Source organism: Myotis myotis, unplaced genomic scaffold (assembly GCF_014108235.1).
Source record: "Myotis myotis isolate mMyoMyo1 unplaced genomic scaffold, mMyoMyo1.p scaffold_m19_p_1, whole genome shotgun sequence".
Classification (NCBI taxonomy): domain Eukaryota; kingdom Metazoa; phylum Chordata; class Mammalia; order Chiroptera; family Vespertilionidae; genus Myotis; species Myotis myotis.
In genome coordinates this window covers 131507470-131527146 of record NW_023416313.1, presented here as the reverse complement: position 1 = coordinate 131527146, position 19677 = coordinate 131507470, and the positions used below count along the sequence as shown (strand labels likewise).

General features: G+C 47.0%; 1 protein-coding gene across 3 annotated transcripts in view; it reads right to left on the bottom strand.

Moving 5' to 3' along the window:
• The window catches only part of CAMK1D (calcium/calmodulin dependent protein kinase ID), a 393203-nt gene extending 374184 nt beyond the window's left edge, over nucleotides 1–19019 (bottom strand). For all 3 annotated transcript variants that reach the window (XM_036352547.1, XM_036352559.1, XM_036352553.1), the window contains exon 1: nucleotides 18534–19019. In XM_036352547.1, coding sequence (XP_036208440.1) covers nucleotides 18534–18625 — 92 coding nt within the window. In that variant the 5' untranslated portion in view covers nucleotides 18626–19019. The remainder of the gene's footprint in view (nucleotides 1–18533) is intronic.
• Nucleotides 19020–19677: the final 658 nt, after the last annotated feature.

Sequence of the window (19677 nt, the reverse complement as noted above, 5' to 3'; positions counted from 1 at the left end):
ATGGATACATATCTGATATTCTCTAAGTGTTCAGAGGGCATATTTTTAACATAATTTATCCCCCTTTCAGAGGAAACTTTGGGATTTTGATTTTTTAATATGTTTTTATTGATTTTAGAGAGAGAGAAAGGGAGAGGAGAGAGAGAGAGAGAAAGAAATATCAATGATGAGATCCCACACTGGGGATCGAGCCCACAACCCAGTCATGTGATGTGCCCTGACCGGGAATAGAACCCTGGTTCATGGTTCTCAACCACTGAACCATACCTCCTGGGTGAAAGGAAGCTCTTTTTCACTTACGACTTCTAGAACTTTCTTAGGCAATAGCCCAGCTCACCGTGCCTAAGCCCCAATTCTGGCGGGGGCCCCTCTTCTTGGCATCCATATCATATACCCCCCATGGCAGCACTATCACACTGATTTGTAATTACATATTTATTTGTCTTTCTCTCTCCAGAAAGTTCCCTAAAGAAAAAATGCTGTGGATTTAGTTTCATAATTCTCAAAAGTCTTATCTGAATACTGCCTGAGGGGAATAAACGAAGGCACATCTCCAGATGGCTTTGACTAGACAAACCCATTCAAATTTCTAGCATCAGTAGTAGTTCAAGTTCCTCTCATGCCTATGGGGCAGACAGGGCTTATCAAGAGGGGCCCAGTTTACTGGGTGTTCAATAAACCCAGGAGCTTTCCACAGGGTTAGGATCTGTCTGGATACTATCCCTACCCCCAGCCATGCTGGGAGCCCACACAGCAACCACCAAACTCCAGCTTCCTGGAGAGATTCTGAAGTCGCCCAACTCGCAGGACCTTCAGCATGAACCAAGCTTTCTGGAGGTCCCTGCATTTCATGGCCTATTCCTACAATCCCAGGATAAGGTTACACCCAGGGGGTAGACATTCAATAATTTCTACAAGAGAGGACAGACACCAGAATAGCCTGGGACTGGAGGGAAGACTCAGAGGCTGCCACACCCATGCCCCCATTAGGCCCAAACAGCCAAGGTGGGGCCTTCCACAGGCAGCAGGCCTAGCCCCTCCCTCGCCTGAACCACCTGAGCAACAGAGTGGCTGCAAGAATGAAGCCGCCAACAAGACAAATCACATTCTTCTCAATTGGGGCTTCCACCTGGACCGACCGAATCACAATGAGTATGGTCATCAGGGCCACGGAGATAGAACATACCAGGCCTTCACAATATTTCAGGGTAAGATTTCAAAAGCTGTTTGTTGAATGAATGTACAAATAAATGAATGCTATGATTCTGGGTGACTTTCCTGCCTCCAATCTCCTCTTTGGCATAATCAACACTACTACCATTCTTTAATTCTAATCCAACCCCTGTGGTTTTCAAAAATTCTTTCCCATATCTTTCTCTAAGCTCATTCTAATAAAATATAAACTCTTCAACACTGTCCTATAAATGGCTAATAGTGCTTAATTTCTTATACTTGAGAAAATGCCATTAGCCAAAGGAATGGTTCTCTAATGGTATTCCTCGAGGCATCCACTAAAGAGATTTTTCAATGAAGTTGAAATCACACAATGAGACCTAATGCCTATTCACTTAAAACACTAAGTCAGTGCCCCTTTAATTAGCACCTATAATATGTAGCATGCTTTATATCCCTTATTGTTTTTGCAACAAAACCTCACAACAAGCTGGGAAGGTAAGTACTGCTTTCCCCACTTCAATGTGGGAAAACAGAAACTCAGAAAGATTACGTAATTTGCTGAAGGTCTCTCAACTCAGAAGGGGCACAGTTAGGATCTGAACTTGATTATTGTAATCAAAGCTAGTGCTCCTTCTTTTGTTCCACTTATCCTTCATTTACTCAGCAAACTCAATGGAACATGTGGGTGTCACATACGAGGTAGGTGCCGCCTGTGTGTGAGGCCTACTCCGCTGGTGCACGGGAAAGCCTGCACACAGGCCTTAGCCCAGGTTCTCCTGACTCAGGTCTGAGACCCTGCAGGGATCACAGGAGCCTGTACTCTGCTCTCAGGTCTCGGGTTCCTTCCCAAAAACTTAAGGACAATTGGCCTGGGAGCTATACCATGCAGAAGGACCCAAGGAACCCACTGTGCATGGCTCCAAATTCTCTGTGGAGCCAAATGCGTCCTTGAGAGCTCATTTTACAGCATCCACAAGTGAATTACAGAGGAGACAGGAACGGAGAGATAATGACTACGGCAGGAAACCTCTCACGGGCCTGGTTTCTTCTCTGGTAATCACCGTTACATTGATGGTGATGGAATGATGCCTGACGTTCACTGCTACCCTCATCCGGGAAAACACAAGAGGCCTAGCCGAAGCACCAGAGTTGTGGATGTGGCCACGAGTAACTGGGGGGCCTCAGGCAGGCCACTTCAGCTCCAAGCGCCTCAATTTTATGGCCCACAAGATGAGGGAGATGGCCTAGCAGACCTCCATTTAAGTTAGAAAGACTTCACCTTCTAATCCCAAGAATGAGTTGAATGTGAACACAATGTTCTAAAGAGATGTTAACTTGAAGATTACAGAGTGAGCAATTTGGCAGAAGGCAGGACTTGTGCCTGTAAGTCTTGTAGTCTATTCAGGTTGCCATAAAAAAATACCATAGACTGGGTGGCTATTTATTTATGTATTTATTTATTTATGGAGAATTTTTGTGAGTTTATTTGAGCCAAACTGTGAACAATTGCCAGGAAGCAAAATCTCAATGCATTCAGATAAGCTCCAGAGAATGGAAGTTTTGCACCTTATTTTATACATTAAAATCAAAATAGAAGACGCAAGTGGGTTGCCTGAAGTCCACTGGTGATAGATTTGGGAGGTGGGAGAAAACAGAGCATGGAAACCTGTGGGAATGGATGACAAGTAAAAGGATAGTCACATATTTCTTTTTCTTAGGTGGGTACAGGATAATTAACAGTCAACAATTAATATGATAACAATAACAAAGAAAAGACTTATGGTCTCTCCCCTGCTGCATTGGTTGTGTCCTGAGGGGTCTGGAAAAGGAGGAGTTACCATGACATTCCAAAAGTATGTTATCGTAGATTCAAAAGACTATAGACAGGGTCAGTTAAGGTAAAGATTGACTTTTATCAGGGAAGATTCTAGCCTAGGACATAACTACCTGCCATAAACTTCTTTTTTAAGAAGTTTTAATTTCAGACCATTCTTTGTGGTTATTTTCAGTCTCTGAGTTTTCAAGGCTGCTTGCTACACAGGCCTTCCCCGAGCTTGTCAGGTTAGTATGTGGCCCCTTTTCAGTCTACACATCCCTTTTGGTCATAAGTCAGTCCAAAGGATGCATTGATGGCCAACCTTTTGGTTGGATAAGGAGGTCCCCATGTGCTAGGAAGGCTCATTCTTAAGAAGTCTCAGTTGGTGTTTGTCTTACTAAACAATTGACCATTAGGGCTGGGGCAAGACCACAACCTTGGATAGAAATCAAGGCAGAATTCTTTTTTTTCCAAAGTGAAAGGCAGGTAAATGGGAGGCAGTCAGGTCTTATGGGCCTTTATTAAGAAAAACACTCTGGATCATTTCTAACCTATAAGCTATTATGATCCAGGTTTTGCTGCCTGTCTCACTATTTAATATTTTGCATCTAGTATAACTTTCACTTATAGTTTAAGTGCATAATATACACCTTTTCAGTTTTTAAAATCTGACCATGGATGGGTTTCTATTTACTACGGATAATTTACTTCCCATTGGAAACATTTAGGTGCAGTTATTAATTCAATTATCGCTAGTTGTACAATTGGAAGCTGTAAGCTTACAGGGTGTGTGTGTGTGTGTGTGTGTGTGTGTGTGTGTGTGTGTGTGTTTAATTGGGGCCAAGGCTGTAAGAACATAATGCTGTAAATTACAATTACCATTTAAAATTCCAGAGGCCAAGAGGATGAGGACAGTAAGAGTTTTATAAGTATATTTCCAGCCATGATTTTATAAGCCATTGCAGCATCTATTGGACTTAATATAGTTAGTAGTCTTTGTTGGGTTAAGGGGTAAGCACACTTTCATAATTAGGTTTTGGGGTTTATAGATAAAATTCCTTTCTTAATATTTATTTCTCTTTTAATTTTAATTTTTGAAATAGCATTTTTCTACATTTCAAAAGAGAAACCATAAAAAGAATAGTACTGATAATATAAAAAGTTATCTTATACACCTTCAGTAGTTATTAACAGTTGGAGTATATACATAGGGTTTGAGAAAAGCCTAAAGAACAAGTATAATTATTATTAGTACTAATACTAGCAGCAACATTAATTTGTAGGTATACAGGCCTTGTCAGTGTCTCAGGATGGCTGTCTCTTTCTGATATTTGGGCATTCCATCCTTGAAAAGTCTTTGATCACTGTAGATGGAGGCAAGTGTCAGTGACAGGGGCAGATGTCCATTCACAATTAGGCACCTGATAAGATAAGGTCCCTTCCAACACCAAGTTCACCTGATTCGGCAGGGAACCAGCAGATTCAATGGGCCCTTTGCTGGATCCTAGCACCAGGTCCAAGTGTGGGGGGTGGTCCTGGGTAAGCTTCTTTGGAATCCTGCCACACTATACCAAGTAAATGTCAATGTAAGAAATATTCAAACCTATAGAGAATTTTGGTGAATTTATTTGAGCCAAACTGTTGACATTTGCCAGGAAGCAAAATCTCAATGAATTGAGATAATGCTCCTGACTGAGTGGCTTTTAAACAGACCTTTCTCACAGTTCTGGAGACTGGAAAGTCCAAGATCGAGCTGCTGGCAGATTGGTGTCTGGTGAGAGCTCATATCCTGCTTCATAGACAGCCATCTTCTCACTGTGTCCTCAGAGTGGAAAGGGTGAGGGAGTTCTGTGGGGTCTCTTTTATAAGGGCACTAATCTCATTGATGAGGGCTCCACCCTCATCACTTAATTACCTCCTAAAGACCCCCACCTCCTAATATCATCATCAACTTGGGGGTTAGGTTTCAACATATGAATTCTTGGGAAACAAACATTCAGTCCACAGAAAACAGTATTATTTCATGCCACAAAGTGACAGAAGCTAAGTTCCTCAGCCCTGCTCCAAGCAGGAAGAGTCAACCACACCTGGATATGAATATGTTTTACCTCCTTCATCCCAGGTGTGTAATTAGCCCACTGGAGGTCAGTTGAACAGGGTCTCCTGTTGGCACCAGGTTCTGTCCCACTGACAACTGTACACAGTTAGAGGTGGCAATGAGGGTAGAATCAGTCAGCACGACAATAACCCAACCACACCATAACCACCACCAAGCTAATGCAAAATACTGACATGGTAAAGAAAATCAGACACCCACAGCACTCAACAAAGACCACCAGCCCTATATCCAGAGCCAACACTCAACCCATGTACATTGTTTCAATCAGACCAGATGGCAAAACATTGAAATGCCTTCATACCGCTTAGTAAATACCTACGGCTGCACCATTATCTCATAGGTCCCCCACAGCTGACCTCTGGGGCCTATCCTGAGATCTCCCCACCCCCTAGGGCAAGCAGGTCAAACTCAAAGGCTAACACAGGCCAAATAAACGAGGCATGCGGCCCCTGAGCCGAGAGTTTGACATGCTTGCCCTGGAGGGACTGTTACCAGCACCCATCCAGCCAACCAGTCAATACTTACTGTCCTCCATGTACTCTTCCAGATTTTTCAAATTCTCTACTAGGATGACATATTGCTTTCATAATTTTTTTACGTTTTTCTTAAGGTACCAATCACTTAAACACCAAGAATAAAAACAACATACACCTGAATAGAGCCAGAAAAAATATATTGTGCAACGCTGGTTTTGTGTTGATACTTTCAAAGTTGACTGGGGCCCAACTTCTATGGAAACCATGTCCCAAAGATGACAGCCAGATTTCAAAGAGTGCATGATACTAACATTTATGAGAAAGAAGTATTTTTAAAGCTATAATCTTTATAACACAATAATACCTTCTATTTGTATAATGCCTACTACACATACTCATCTCATTTGGGACTTAAAAGAGTCTGTGATGTAAGCAGGTATAATTCAGGTGTAATTATCCCCATTTAACAAACAAGGTAATCAGGATGTAGAGACGATAAGGCCAGGATTCCACAGTTCCTAAATGACAGCTGGGACTAAACTCAGATCTCCTGGCTCTACTTCCTTCAGAGGTGTGTTCGCGTCACTTCATACCCAATCATAAGAGCCTAATTCAAGAATTTTGCAGAAGATGTTAAAACATGAGTAGCTTGAAGTTGTTCCAGGTGGGAATATTTATTTATACCATGGAAATCAACAATTATTACAAATCAGAGCTGATTTGCCAGCACACAACTGACCCCAGTGCTCTCCTTATAGTACCATGACAAGTCCACAGAAGGAGGGGGTATTTTTTAATCCTGTTAGTATTCTCTATTCCCCTCTACTCTGCTAACCAGCTGGTAGTAGCATGACATGGGAGAAAGAGCACTGACTTCCATCTCTATCTGCCACTTAGCAACTTTTCCACCTAAGTCATTCAACTTCACTGAACCTCCATTTTCTTATCTCTAAAATGAGGACGATTGCTGCCCACTCACAGGGCTGCTCTAAGACTCGGAAGGAATCATGCACATACCGTAAAAACATTTTGCAAGCTGCAAAACACCACATGGCTGTGGAAAACAGTATGGCAGAACTTCAAAAATTAAGCCTAGAATTACCATATGATCCAGAAATTTCACTTCTGGGTATAACCCAAAACACTGAAGACAGAGATTCAATGAGATGTGCATACCCACGTACACAGACGCATTATTCACAAGAGCCAAAAGGTAGAAGCAACTCCAAATGTCCATGGACAGATGAATGAATAAACACAACGTGTGCTATCCATAGAATGGAATATTATTCTGCCTTAAAAAGGAAGGGAATTCTGACGTGTAGTACTATATGGATAAACCTTGGGGACATTATGCTAAGTAAAATACGCCAGACACAAACAGATAAATAGTGCATGATTCCACTTCCATGAGGTACACAGAGTAGTCAAATTCATGGACACAGAAAGCAGAATGGTGGTTGCCAGGGAGTGGGGGAGGGGAAATGAGGAGTTAGTATTTATTGGGGTCAGTTTCCTTTTGGAAAGATAAAAAGGTTCTAGAGATGGATGGTGGTGATAGTTGCATAATAATGTGAATGTACTTACATTTAAAAATGGTTATGATGATGAATCTTATGTATTTTTACCATAATTTAAAACACACGCACAAATATGAGGTCTTGATATTATATCCCAGTGTCAAAGGAGCTGCAAGAGCACCACAAAAAGCCAACAATATTTTTTAATCATTACTAGGACCACAAACTCCATTTTTACTGGCCAAGGTAACACAGGTAGGAAAAACCCAAGCAGTATCATTCTTGTACACTACTGCCAGAAACAGGCTGTTGCCAACACTTATACAAGGTATTCTCCAAAAGTTCATTTTAAGTGTAGTGTTGTTAGAGGGACATCTTCTTAAAGAAGTGAACATTTTCATGGTAGTCAGGACCCTACTCAGGCCGAGAAGCCTTGAGCCCCTGCTTTGGCTGAATTAGTGTTAACAGCCCTGGCCTGTGCCTGAGAGCAGAGCCTGTACTGGGGACCAGGGAGAAGGAGGAGAGTGGGACTGCCTGAGGCTTTCCAGGGCCCAGGCCAGCTAGCCCCCAGTTTTGTGATGGCTGAGGTCAGTGAGCCTGGGGTCCTCTCTTCACTCGGCCTTCAGCTTCCCAATCTGCAACCCACCTGAGCCTCCTCAGTTCCTCCCAAGTTCCAAGACTAGAATTACCCGTTTTCCCTCTGTCTCTCATTCAAACACTAATTCTTTCCGGTTAAGTGTGGGAGACAATGTACTTCCTTTACAATCCCTTACATCATAAAAGACTGTCCCTCAGCCTATGTAAAGATTTTTATATCTTCTAATGCTTTAAGGCAAATGTCAAGCAGTCACTTTTATCATGGTTAAAGAAGTGTCAGCCCATGCAAGGCAGAGGCAAAAGTAGGTTTACAATTGATTGTAGGAAAATAATACAAGAATCCTATCTAATAAAAGAGAAACATGGTAATTAGCATATGACCACTACCCTTCCCATTGGCTAATTAGGGCCATAAGCAAATTAACTGCCAGCCAAGATGGCGACCGGCAGCCAGGAAGCTTGAAATTAACATGAGGCTTGCTTGCTTCAATGACAGAGGAATCCAACGTTCCCCGCCTGCCTTGCCGGCCTCTGAACCTGCAGTTTGAAACATTGTAACAAATATAAAAGCTAAACAAAACCCCAGAAACCTGCTTTCAGTCCGCCGGGATCTCAGAGCTGGAGTTGATACAGAGTTTCGATTATAGAACCGAAACAAACCAGATACCTGCTTTCAGCAGCTGAGGCCTCAGAGCTGGAGCCAGAGCTAAAGCTGGCCCAGAATAAAAAAAAAAAAAAAGAAGAAGAAAAAAAAGGAGCAGTTGGGAGCTTCATTCACCCGCCAGCCTGAAAACAGCCCTCAGCCCCTCACCCAGGCTGGCCAGGCACCCCAGTGGGGACCCCCACCCTGAAGGGTGTGTGACCAGCTGCAAACAGCCATCATCCCCTCACCCAGGCTGGCCAGGCACCCCAGTGGGGACCCCCACCCTGATCCAGGACACCCTTCAGGGCAAACCAGCCGGTCCCCACCCATGCACCAGGCCTCTATCCTATATAGTAAAAGGGTAATATGCCTCCCAGCACCAGGATCAGCGGAGCCACAAGGCCTCCCAGCACCGGGATCAGTGTGACAGGGGGCCCAAACCCCCTGATTGGCCCTGCTCTGAGCGTGACAGGGGGTGGTGCCGCAACCTCCCAATCCACCCTGCTCTGTGCATGATAGGGGGCGGCACCCCAACTCCCCAATCGGCCCTGCTCTGAGCCCGACCAGGGGCTGCACCTAGGGATTGGGCCTGCCCTCTGCCACCCGGGAGCAGGCCTAAGCCAGCAGGTCGTTATCTCCCGAGGGGTCCCAGACTGCGAGAGGGCACAGGCCGGGCTGAGGGACCCTCCCTCTCCCCCGAGTGCACAAATTTTTGTGCACCCGGCCTCTAGTCCTATATAATAAAAGTCTAAAATATGCTAAGTGTCCAGTTGGCTGGTCGGCCATTCACCCAATTAAAGGGTAATATGCTAACGATATGCTAAGGCCACTCAACCACTCGCTATGACATGCACTGACCAACAAGGGGTAGATGTTCCAACTGGTAGGTTAGCTTGATGCTGGGGTCCAGCCCATCGGGACTGAGTGAGATGGGCCGGACATGCCCCGGAGCCCTCCCACGGTCCCTCCCTGGCTGGCCAACCTCCCGTGTTCCTCCCCAGCCCTGATCCTGCACTGGTGGAGTCCCTCAACCTGGCCTGCGCCCTCTCGCAATCCAGGACTCCTCAGGAGGATGTCAGAGAACCAGTTTCAGCCTGATCCCGCAGGCCGAGGGACCCCATTGGTGCACAAACTCATGCACTGGGCCTCTAGTTAGTAAATAATAATACAAGAATGAACTCTGTTTCGCATACTCACAACTGTAACCCTACTTTGCCCCTCCCTGTGTATGGCAGGGGACCCTGGCCCCACCTAGGGTGTCTGCAGCTTCCACCACTCCACCAGAACTACCACTGTGCACAGCTTCTCTTCCCTCCACCCACACATTTTCTAAAGCTACACAGATCTGGGGGTTTTGTTTTGTTTTGGGGGAGCTTTTCCCCCTACAATCCTGTGGGCCACAATGGGAGGAGACACAGTTGTGTAAGAGGTAGGCAGGAATGGGGCTGTCTGAGGTTTGACTGAATATGTGACCTCCAGGTATCCATTGATAGTACCAAATCCAAATCCAGTTTGGTGTAAAAGCAATTGCAGTGATGTGTGCTGTGGCTACGAAAGACAGAGAGAGGTCCTCTCAGCAAGTAGTCACATCAGCTACTTTCAGCTTGGGAGCCTCTTCTTGCCTGCTCACCCCGCTGTAGGGGTCCCAATAAATTGTAACCCAAAGACCAGGTTTGGCCATCAAAAGGGGTAAAATAGGTCAAGATGAGGGATATCTCCCAATTCAGTTATCAGCTCCCCAAGATCATATCTACATCCTGGGACCTGGGACGTTAATCTTTTGAGATGTCTCTCACACCCCATCCAACGGTCCCCTATAAGGATGTGTTTGTTTATGTATGTGTGTGTTTTGTTTTTTAAATATATTTTTATTTATTTCAGAGAAGAAGGGAGAGGGAGAAAGAGATAGAAACATCAATGATGAGAGAGAATCATTGACTGGCTGCCTCCTGCAGGTCCCGCACTGGCCGGAATCGAACCACAGCCTCCTGGTTCATAGGTGGATATTCAACCACTGAGCCACGCCAGTTGGGCTTTAAATAAACTGTTACATATGTTTATGTGGTATATGCATATATTTGCTGCCATTTTTAAATATCTAGATTTTAAAACTCCACATGTAAAGATACTGTAAAAAAAAGTTACTTAAGTCTGTAATAAATCAAAACATTATTTTGATTTATAAACAAAGCAGAAGCACTGAATTGCTTAAGAAAAAAGCATGTTGAAGTTGAAGAAGGATCACAGCTGCACCAAGACCTCTGTGCCATTTGAGAAGACAGAAAGTACAGTTAGAAAAGACTCTTGCACAGCTGATGTAGATGGAGACAGATTAACACACACACACACACACAGTGGCTCAGGGTGCAGTAGCAGTGCAGAGGCAAAGCTGATGAGATAACTGGAGGAAAGAACGAGCCTGTGATATATGGCAAACTAGGTCACTCCACCACACGAGCTGGCCCAGAGGACGTTTCACACTGAGTCCCTTGGTTAATGCTAGCACTCTATGCACTAATCACCCTCCTGTGGGGAGCAAATGCTGAATGGCTCAATGGACCATCCAAATCTGAGCAAATGGCCTCTAAGGAGCAGTGTTCCAGCACCACAGAGACCAACGAGAGAGAACTAGCATTTACTGAGGACATATTCATGGGCCATGTACTGCACAAAATAGTTTCCACCACCCTCGTTTAATCTTCACTACAATCCTTAGATTAAGTTATAGTCTTATCCTATTTTATAGACGAGGACATGAGGCTGAGAATAGCAGAATAATTTGCCCAAAACTTTAAAGCTGGGAGAGAGTGGACCCAGAATTTGCATTCATGTCCTGGTGACCTCAGAGTCTACATTCTCAGCTGCTCAGTACTGTGCTGTGGGGAACAACCAGAAATTGTCCTTCCCTGGCTGACTGACGACTTGTGATGGTTTCTCACCACAATTTGGGAGGAGGTTAAATATGTACCATTCTGTATAATCGCAACAAGAGCTTCCAACATCAATTTCCAACAGATACTGATACGCTTTTCCCACTGTACTGGCCCTAAATGTCCGAAGGTAGTCAACATCAGCCATAGCTGCTGAAGGCAGCTAAATTTGATGACAGTTGCTGTTTACTCAATCCCAATTATGTCCCAGGCAACTCATGCACTTCACTGGACCCTTACCAGAATCCCACAGGGCAGCAGCTTCCATCTCCATCGTATCTGGGAAAGATTAAGGAGCCTCTCCAGATACTACAGCTATGAGTGGTTTTGTTGGAACCACCTTTCTATTATTTCTATTCATTGCCTCCTCAACCTGGCTGCAGCCAATATGCTGTCTTAAAGATTTATCCTCAAGATTGGTTTAACCAAGACACAGAATCCGTCTGTTTCTGAGCTTCGCTGAAACAGTAGGAAAAACAGCACAAGACACACAGGTGATTGCTGGAGACGTGGAACAAACTTGGTCTGCCATGGAATGAACTTGGCCTCTGGTATCCATTTTGAGATTACTCTTGGTCTCCCTGAATAATTCATACACTGCATAATAAGCATTTTTTAAATCAAGAAGGATCTAATAAAAAAAAATGAGTTCAAGTGATCTCCTGCACGACAGAAAGTAAAGGGGACATAACCACATGAACTGGCAAAGAGGATCCTGACAGCATCTCTCCCAGAGTCCACATGTTGTCCTAAAACAGCCACATAGGCACTGGATTGGCCATCTTGAGTCAATAGAGAAACTTGGGTCAGCTGACTAGGGTACCAGGCTTCGTGCTGGGCACCATCAGTCCACAGTGGGCTTTGGGCTCCCTGATGATTCCTGTGAAATATGATAAGGATAGAGGCATGAGGTCCTGGGGTCTGCCATTCTGGGTGCAAGTTGACCATGACAAGTCCACACTGGACCAATGCCTAAGCCCTCCCAGAGGAAAGAGAAGGAGAGAGACTGGAGAGGATTTAAGGAGATTTATCTGGGGGAAAGGAAAGATGAAAGGGGATTATGGAGACCCAGCCAGAGAAAAACCTAACAAATTAACCCCTGAAGTCCTCACCTGAGAGGACACTAATATTTGCCAAGCCTGATTATTGTCCATTCAGTTGCCAAGTTTGAACCAGTAATGCCTATTTGAGACAGTCCTCATTAGCCCTTCAGGGGATAAGCTCTATCCAAAAAATGCAATTTCCAAAATCCCACCCTACTAGTCAATAAGGATACTAGAGTTTGTTATCTCTTTTCAATCAAGAGAAATTTTTGGCTTTTCTTCTCCAAAAACAGTATAATACATCCTATCAAAGAAAAGAGTGGCTAGAGTTCTCATACTTATTATATTTCACAGAATTTGGGAGATTCAAATTCACCAATCAAGTGAGAAGTTACAGGTTCTAGGCCTACCATCAAAGTGATCTAGATTGATCATTCCAAAGGCAAAACGCAGAATTTTCACAGAAAGTTAAGCAGTTCTTCCAGCTGCTAAAATGTCTAGCCTATCCCAACTTTCTCCCTGTGACAGAAGAGGAGATACTTCAAAGCCCTTTCCAGACACAAGCTCTTGGAAGGAAGGAAATTTACCTTAAAATGCAACAGGCCCCCACAAAGAGAGCCCAGAAGTCCAAAGGGCATGAGCTTACCCTCTAAACCAGCGATCGCAATCGGTGGTCTGTGAGGTCTGAAAGGTTGGCGACTGCTGCTCAAAACTGTACTCAAGAGCTTCCCAAAGCACAGACAGATGCTCCGAAAATCCTTGGAAAAAATGACCCAAAACACCAATGGCAACATTCTTTCAACCAAAAGTCCTTGGAGAATTTCATACCTCATATCCAATCCACCAACAATTCCTACTGGTTCTCCTTTCCAAATAGATCCTTTACCCAATCATTTCTCACCACCTCCATCGGGACTCCTAGTTCTAGCTCACTATCATCTCTCCCCTGCATCATTGCAATGCCTCCCAACTAGTCTCCCCACTTCCGCCCTTAAGACCACAAGTCCCTCGGCACAGTGACCATAGCCATGATGGACACACCTAACTCATATTAAGTTACTCCTTTGCTCAGAACCCTCCAATGTTCCCCAAGTTTTTAGAGCAAATGCAATCTTTACTATGATCCATAAGGTTTACTGAGCTCCCCCATACTTCCTTTCTACTGCCATGCCTGTCTCACCTCAGCTCCCACTCTCCTCCCCCTGATCACTCCAGGCTCCTTGAACACCAGGCCTCAAAAACACCAGGCCCTCAGCCTTTGCTGTTCCCTCCAACTGGCATATTCTACTTTCAGCTCTCCCAGGGCTCCGTCAGATCTTTATTCAAATACCAGCTCCTCAGTGAGGCCATCCCTAGCTACCCTGCCTCAAGCTGCAATCCCTCCACTCCAAAAAACCCCTTTCCCTGATTTATTTCCCCCTAATGTGTGTACTATATAACACACTCTGCGTTTTACTTATTCATAGTTTTTATTTTCTGACGCCCTCACCAATAAGCTCTAGGAGAGCAGGCATTTTTATCTGTTTATTCAGTGCAAATACCCCCACCCAGTGCCTAGAATATAGCAGGTGTTCAATAGATATTTCTAAATGTATGAGAGGCTGAATTGATATCATGCCTCAAAAGAAAGGGGGTAGGGGGGGCCTTCTAATAAATACTGCAGCTGGGATAACCTTAGGTAGAAATCTAGGGACTTCCCATCTTTATTTTCCTCTTGGTAATATGCTTTCAAATACTTCTCCCAGACTCTAAAATTCAGAGTAATCCCAGAATAAATACTATTTAAAAATCCAGGCAGTCAAATATATAAACCACCTCAAGTAGCTTTGCAGTCTCCCTCTCCCCCTACATAGACCCCAAAAGCTGAATCTCTTTTCCATCTGGGCCTTCAGATAAATAAATCATCTGTCCTCATCAGGTGTACTGAAAGAGCCATTTCAGAATAAAGAATATAAATATTATACTAGGGGGAAAAGACAGTGCTTCCCCACAGAAACTTCTATTCGTACCCTTCCTAGAGCAGCACCCAGCAGGCTCTCATTTAATGAAAAAGGGAACACACTATGCTGCTAACAGTAAGTTGGATAGGACTTCCTGTGCTTAGCTATCTCACTTTGCTTTTGGCTTAGACATAAAACTGCCCCTCTCAACAGGAATCGGCTGTACCTAGTCGTGCATGGAAAGCTCCTGAAGAACAATAGCAAGTGCCTTCCTTGTACAGACGAGCCTTAAAGTCTCAGGGTCATCAGGACACTTGAAAACCATCTCACCTTCCCTGCCTCCCTGATTTTAGAGATGAGGAGGCTGGGAAAATGACCAATCAACCCACAGGCCACACACCCCATAGTGGCTGAGCCAGGCCAGGAACCCAGGCCCAGATCCTCCACGATGCCTGCTCCAGCCCTCCACAGACAGCAGTTATTTCCATGGAAAATGTTCAGTCTCTAAGAAAAGCATGTATTGATGCCCTGCAGAGATGAAGATTGCTTTCTGGGACATGCCAGTTCCTGCACTCCAGGGGAAATGAGGCCTATTGGCAGAATCCTTCTGTGTCCTGCCAAGCACTAAGGCCTTCTCTATTCAGATACTGTTCATGACGTGGAAATTACAGAAGGACTTCCATGAATCTAGGGTGTTTCCTGGACACCATGCCAAAGCTTTCTTCCCATCTGTATGCTTCCCCAAACATCACATTTTCATTTTCTTGTTTCAGAAGTTGTTAAAAGATATCCACAGCAGAGGTGGTCTGAGAGCCTCAACAAATACACTGACAGAAACGTTCACCACTCCCAATTTTCTGTTACATAGCATTTACCTGCTCTCGTAGTGTGCCAAGGATCTGAAAACAGGTCACTGATTAATAACTAGTAATTAAGTCTTACCACCTTATCAGGAGATAAGGTTAGGTTCCAGGATTCCCTCTCAAAGGAAGCCATACTGCAGCCCACAGGTCAGTAAGAGGTTTGAGCTGAGGCCTGACTCAGAGGTGTGTCTGCTAACCCAGGCCCAAACCACAAAGACGGTCCTTTCCCCTCTGTTGTCCTTTGCTTCCTCAGCATGGTTTCCCACCCTTTTGGGCAAGCTTTCACTCCCATTTGGCCTCACCCTACAGCAAGGGCCCTCTGACCACACAGACTAAATAGCTAGACCAGGGGTGGGCAAACTTTTTGATTCGAGGGCCACAATGGGTTCTTAAACTGGACCAGAGGGCCGGAACAAAAGCATGGATGGAGTGTTTGTGTGAACTAATATAAATTCAAAGTAAACATCATTACATAAAAGAGTACGGTCTTTTTTTTTTTAGTTTTATTCATTTCAAACGGGCTGGATCCGGCCCGCGGGCCGTAGTTTGCCCACGGCTGAGCTAGACCCTTTAGCTTCAACAGTAAGTGTTCCGTTCTGCAAGGAAAGATACCTGGGTTAGGCAGCCAAATATCAAATGACAAAGTTTGGCAGAGTGCACGTCAGGCCTTTACAGTGCTTTATTTGAAAAGCATTTTAACACTGCAAGTTGACAGTCTGGCTCCTGGCAGGGCTTCTCTGCCTTAGGATCTTAAAGGCATATGGTGAAGGTGTGACAAACAAAATGACTGAGCCTACAGAGTACCTTGGAAATGAATCCCAGTCGTAACCGTTGATGCCTTTGATTTATGCTAGATTTCATTACTCAATATCCACACTGAGGGACTGGAAATTACCTCTCTATTTAGATACAGGACCTGAACCAGGGTGAAACAGGCATCCTGAACTTCAAACCACTTCTAGAAAGTCTGAGGAGACAATGTTGATAACCCCAAAGCTTTGAAATGTTACAGATTTAGATAGCAGGTTGTCCCACAATTGTGTTTTCTTTACATTAAGATTAGCTTTCCAAATACTAGAATTAAGTCACGTTGTTATTAAACATTTGCCATTACATAACCACAAAGTGGCTCAATCCCATATGGGTAATTATGAGTGGTTCTGTAGATCAAGTATCAGCTACATCACTTAATATCTAGCTCATGTTTTGCAGGTCACTTACTCTCTCTTGCCTCAGTTTTCCTATCTGCCAATTGGGAATAATAGTAAATACCTACTTCATAAGGTAAGCACTTAGTATGATGCCTGCTACATAGATTGCATTTAATAAAGTCACATACAATTACTATTATCATTATGTCAATGAGTAAAAACGTTTTGATCATTTTATTGTTTGTTTCATCCTTCTAGAACTCCTGCCAGCACTACAGGACCTCAGTGGGAAGCTCCTTGTCAAAGACTTTTTTTTAAAGCAGAAGGCAAAGCTTTGGGACCCCAAAGAGACCCAAACCCACTTCACAGGGAACGTGGCCAGAATCCAAGAGGTTGTTTGCAAGAGCTCTACAGTTTCTCCTGCACCAGAAGACAAATCCCATTCTTACCAGAGGTGGGAACACTGCAGTCATCCCAAGCAGCTTCTGCAACTCAATGAAGCCACAGCTCAGTGAGCCTCGGAGGCAGCCCGCCACTGCAGAGGTGCAGCTGTGGGGCTCTCCTGGGGAGCAGGCGTCACTTAGGGGACACTGCATCACGCAACCTGGAAGCTGCAGGCCCAGGGACCATGAGAGGGGCTCAGGCGGCGACACACCATACAAAGGGATGCATTTTCACATGAAGGGACTCCACTCTCTCCAGGCCCCTGGTCCACAGTCACATAACCCCTGTAGGGACCACAGTCAGGGCTGCTTCTCGTCTCTTGGTAGCCTGAGCATCTCAGAGTCACAACCCCCGTAGGCCCAAATAAACCTCAATGGCAATTTTCAAAAATTCTCTCCAAAACTCACCCCTTAACTGGCCATGCTGAGAGGCAGCCTCAATCCCCTCATTATGAACAGACTGCGTCTGTTCTGTTTTCACTGCAACAAAGATGGAAAGTGTAGACCCACAGGTGCACTCCCTGCAGCAAAGCACAGAGCTAGGAGACCCTGTTCTCTGCCTCCACACCTGTGCTTTCCCAGGAATCAGCAGCATCTTGGGGAAGGCCATCTTCAGAATGAAATCTAACTTCATTCTGGGGGACCCACTACAGACATTGGGGGGCAGAGGTCAGGAAAATGACCAAACAATAGCAAAGGACCCTGGGTGTGGAGCAAAGACAATCTGGGTTTCAAAATATGGTTCTGGGGAAGCAAATAAAAACCAAGACAAAGGAAAAGGAAGGAAAGAAAGAGCACACTGTTTATCTACGAAACACCTCCTTTTTCTCTTCCCAGCCCCCATGAGTCCCTGCAAAATGCCCAGTTCATGTGGCAGCTGTGTGTGAATATACACTGACAGATATTGATCAGCAACAGATATTGATCACATGAGGGGAGAAAATAACTTGAACTTCAAATTCATCCAGCAGTGCCTGATTCTCTTTCACAATCAGCCTCCCCACCCATTCTCTGGCGCTTAAAACAAAATAAACAAAAACCAACTCCTGGGCAGAAAGGGAACAGCAGCTCAACAGAGTGGCACATGCTTGCTGCATTCATGCCATCGACTTCTGATTATCTCTTTCTTGAGGCGCAGCCACCAGCATCGGACTAAATACCGCCCTGGAGAGCAGCCGCCTGTACAGCGACACTCACAGACCTTCGCTCGGAGACAAGCACCCCAGCGTGCGTGGCTGAGCCTCTGTGAAATGGACACACGCTCCGTGAGGCGCGTGTGTCCACACATGACCCTGAACACTGCGAAATCCTTCCCTTCCACAATCGCGTGGCCACCCAACGTCTTGCCTGCACCTCGTAGGTGCAGGTGGTCATTCTATGAGAACACACGATGGAAGGACAGAAACGGGAGCGACCGAAGCTCGATGTCCTCATGACCACGTCTCTCATTCACACGGTGCGCCCTACACACGGTGAATAAACGCGCACGGCCAGCAAACAGAAAATCCACCATCTCAGCCCACAGTCACGCGCGAAGAGAAAGAAGCGGAGAGGGCGGCGTGGTCGGGGGAAGTGTAAAGCCGCCCGCCAGCGGGGCTACCCTCCTGAAGCCCAGAGCTCCCCGGCCCGCAGCCGTGCCCACCCCTCCGGGGACGCAGACCCACGCGGTGGGCGCGCGGGGTGCTCGCGGAGCCGAGAACCCAAGACGAGGACGTGGCGACCGGCGTTCCTGCGGCGGCGGCGTGGGTGACAGCTAAGCCGCCTAAGCACCCGCGGCCGCTGCCCCTCCGCCCTCTTCTCCCCGGTCCCCACTTACGTTCCGAGGGTCTCCTTGAACTCGAAAATTTTCTTGATGTCCTCCGCTTGCTTTTTCCAGGAGGAGCTGCCCTCGCAGTTCTCCCGGGCCATGGCAGACCAGGGCGGCGCGGCCGGGCGCGTGGGGCCGGGGCCGGGGCGGGCGCGCTGAGGAGGGGGCGCCGGGGCGGCGAGGGGGCGGCGCGGGGCCGGGTGTCCCGGAGGTGGGCGCTGGCGGCGTGGGGATGCTCGGCGCGGGAGCCGGAGGAGACTGGCTGCGGCGGCAGAGCTTCCTCTTCTGCAGTTTCCTCTTTCACTCTCGCCGCCGCGGTCCCTCCCTGGCTCGTATTTCTGCTTGTCTCAGGCACAGACTTCCTGCTGCCGCCGCTCGCCCGGCTTCTTTGCCGCGGGTTGCCAGCCTCACTTTCTGCTACTTTCTTGCCTCCCTTCTCCGCCTCCCGGCCGCCCTCCGGCTCCCTCCTCCTCCTCCTCCTCCTGCTGCGGCGGACTCCCCGCCCTCCCCGCGCGCCCCGGCCGCCTCCCCGCCCCCCTCCTCCCTGCCTCCCGCGCTGCCGCCTTCGGGGATGTCCTGCGCCCCGAGCGCCGAGGCACCGCCGCCAGCACCCGGCCCCGCTCCCGGCCGCCGCGTGCGCCCTGGGACCTGAGAGGGGGCTGGTGTGGGGACGCGAGCAGGTGCGGCGCACAGCACAGGGGCGCGGGGGTCCGGCCCCGGGGGCACTTTATTCTGCAAAGTCGAGTCGCGGGGACGCGAGGGCTTTCCTCCCCCGCGGCGGACGGGGGCGCCTCTGCGTCGCGCTGGGCTGCGGCGGAGCGAGGCGGGGCGGCGACGCGAGGCCGCGGGGATCCTGGGTGCCCTCTCCCTCCGCGTCCCAAGCACCGGCCAGGGCGGTCGGGAGCCCCTGCGACCCCGGGCTGCGCGGCCCTTGAGGGCGGGGGCCGGTTGTTATGGCGACCGAGGCGTTGGCCCGGGTGCGAGCAGAGGTGGGTGTGGACTGGGCTCCGCGGCGGCGGCCGGCGCTGGCGCCCCTCGAGCCTGTGAGTCCCTCCCGACCCATTCTCTGGCTGGAGCTAATTCGCATTGCAGCAAAATCGGTGCTGGCGCCCTGTTGTGGCCGGGGAAGGGGACCGCGTGGCGACGAGACAGC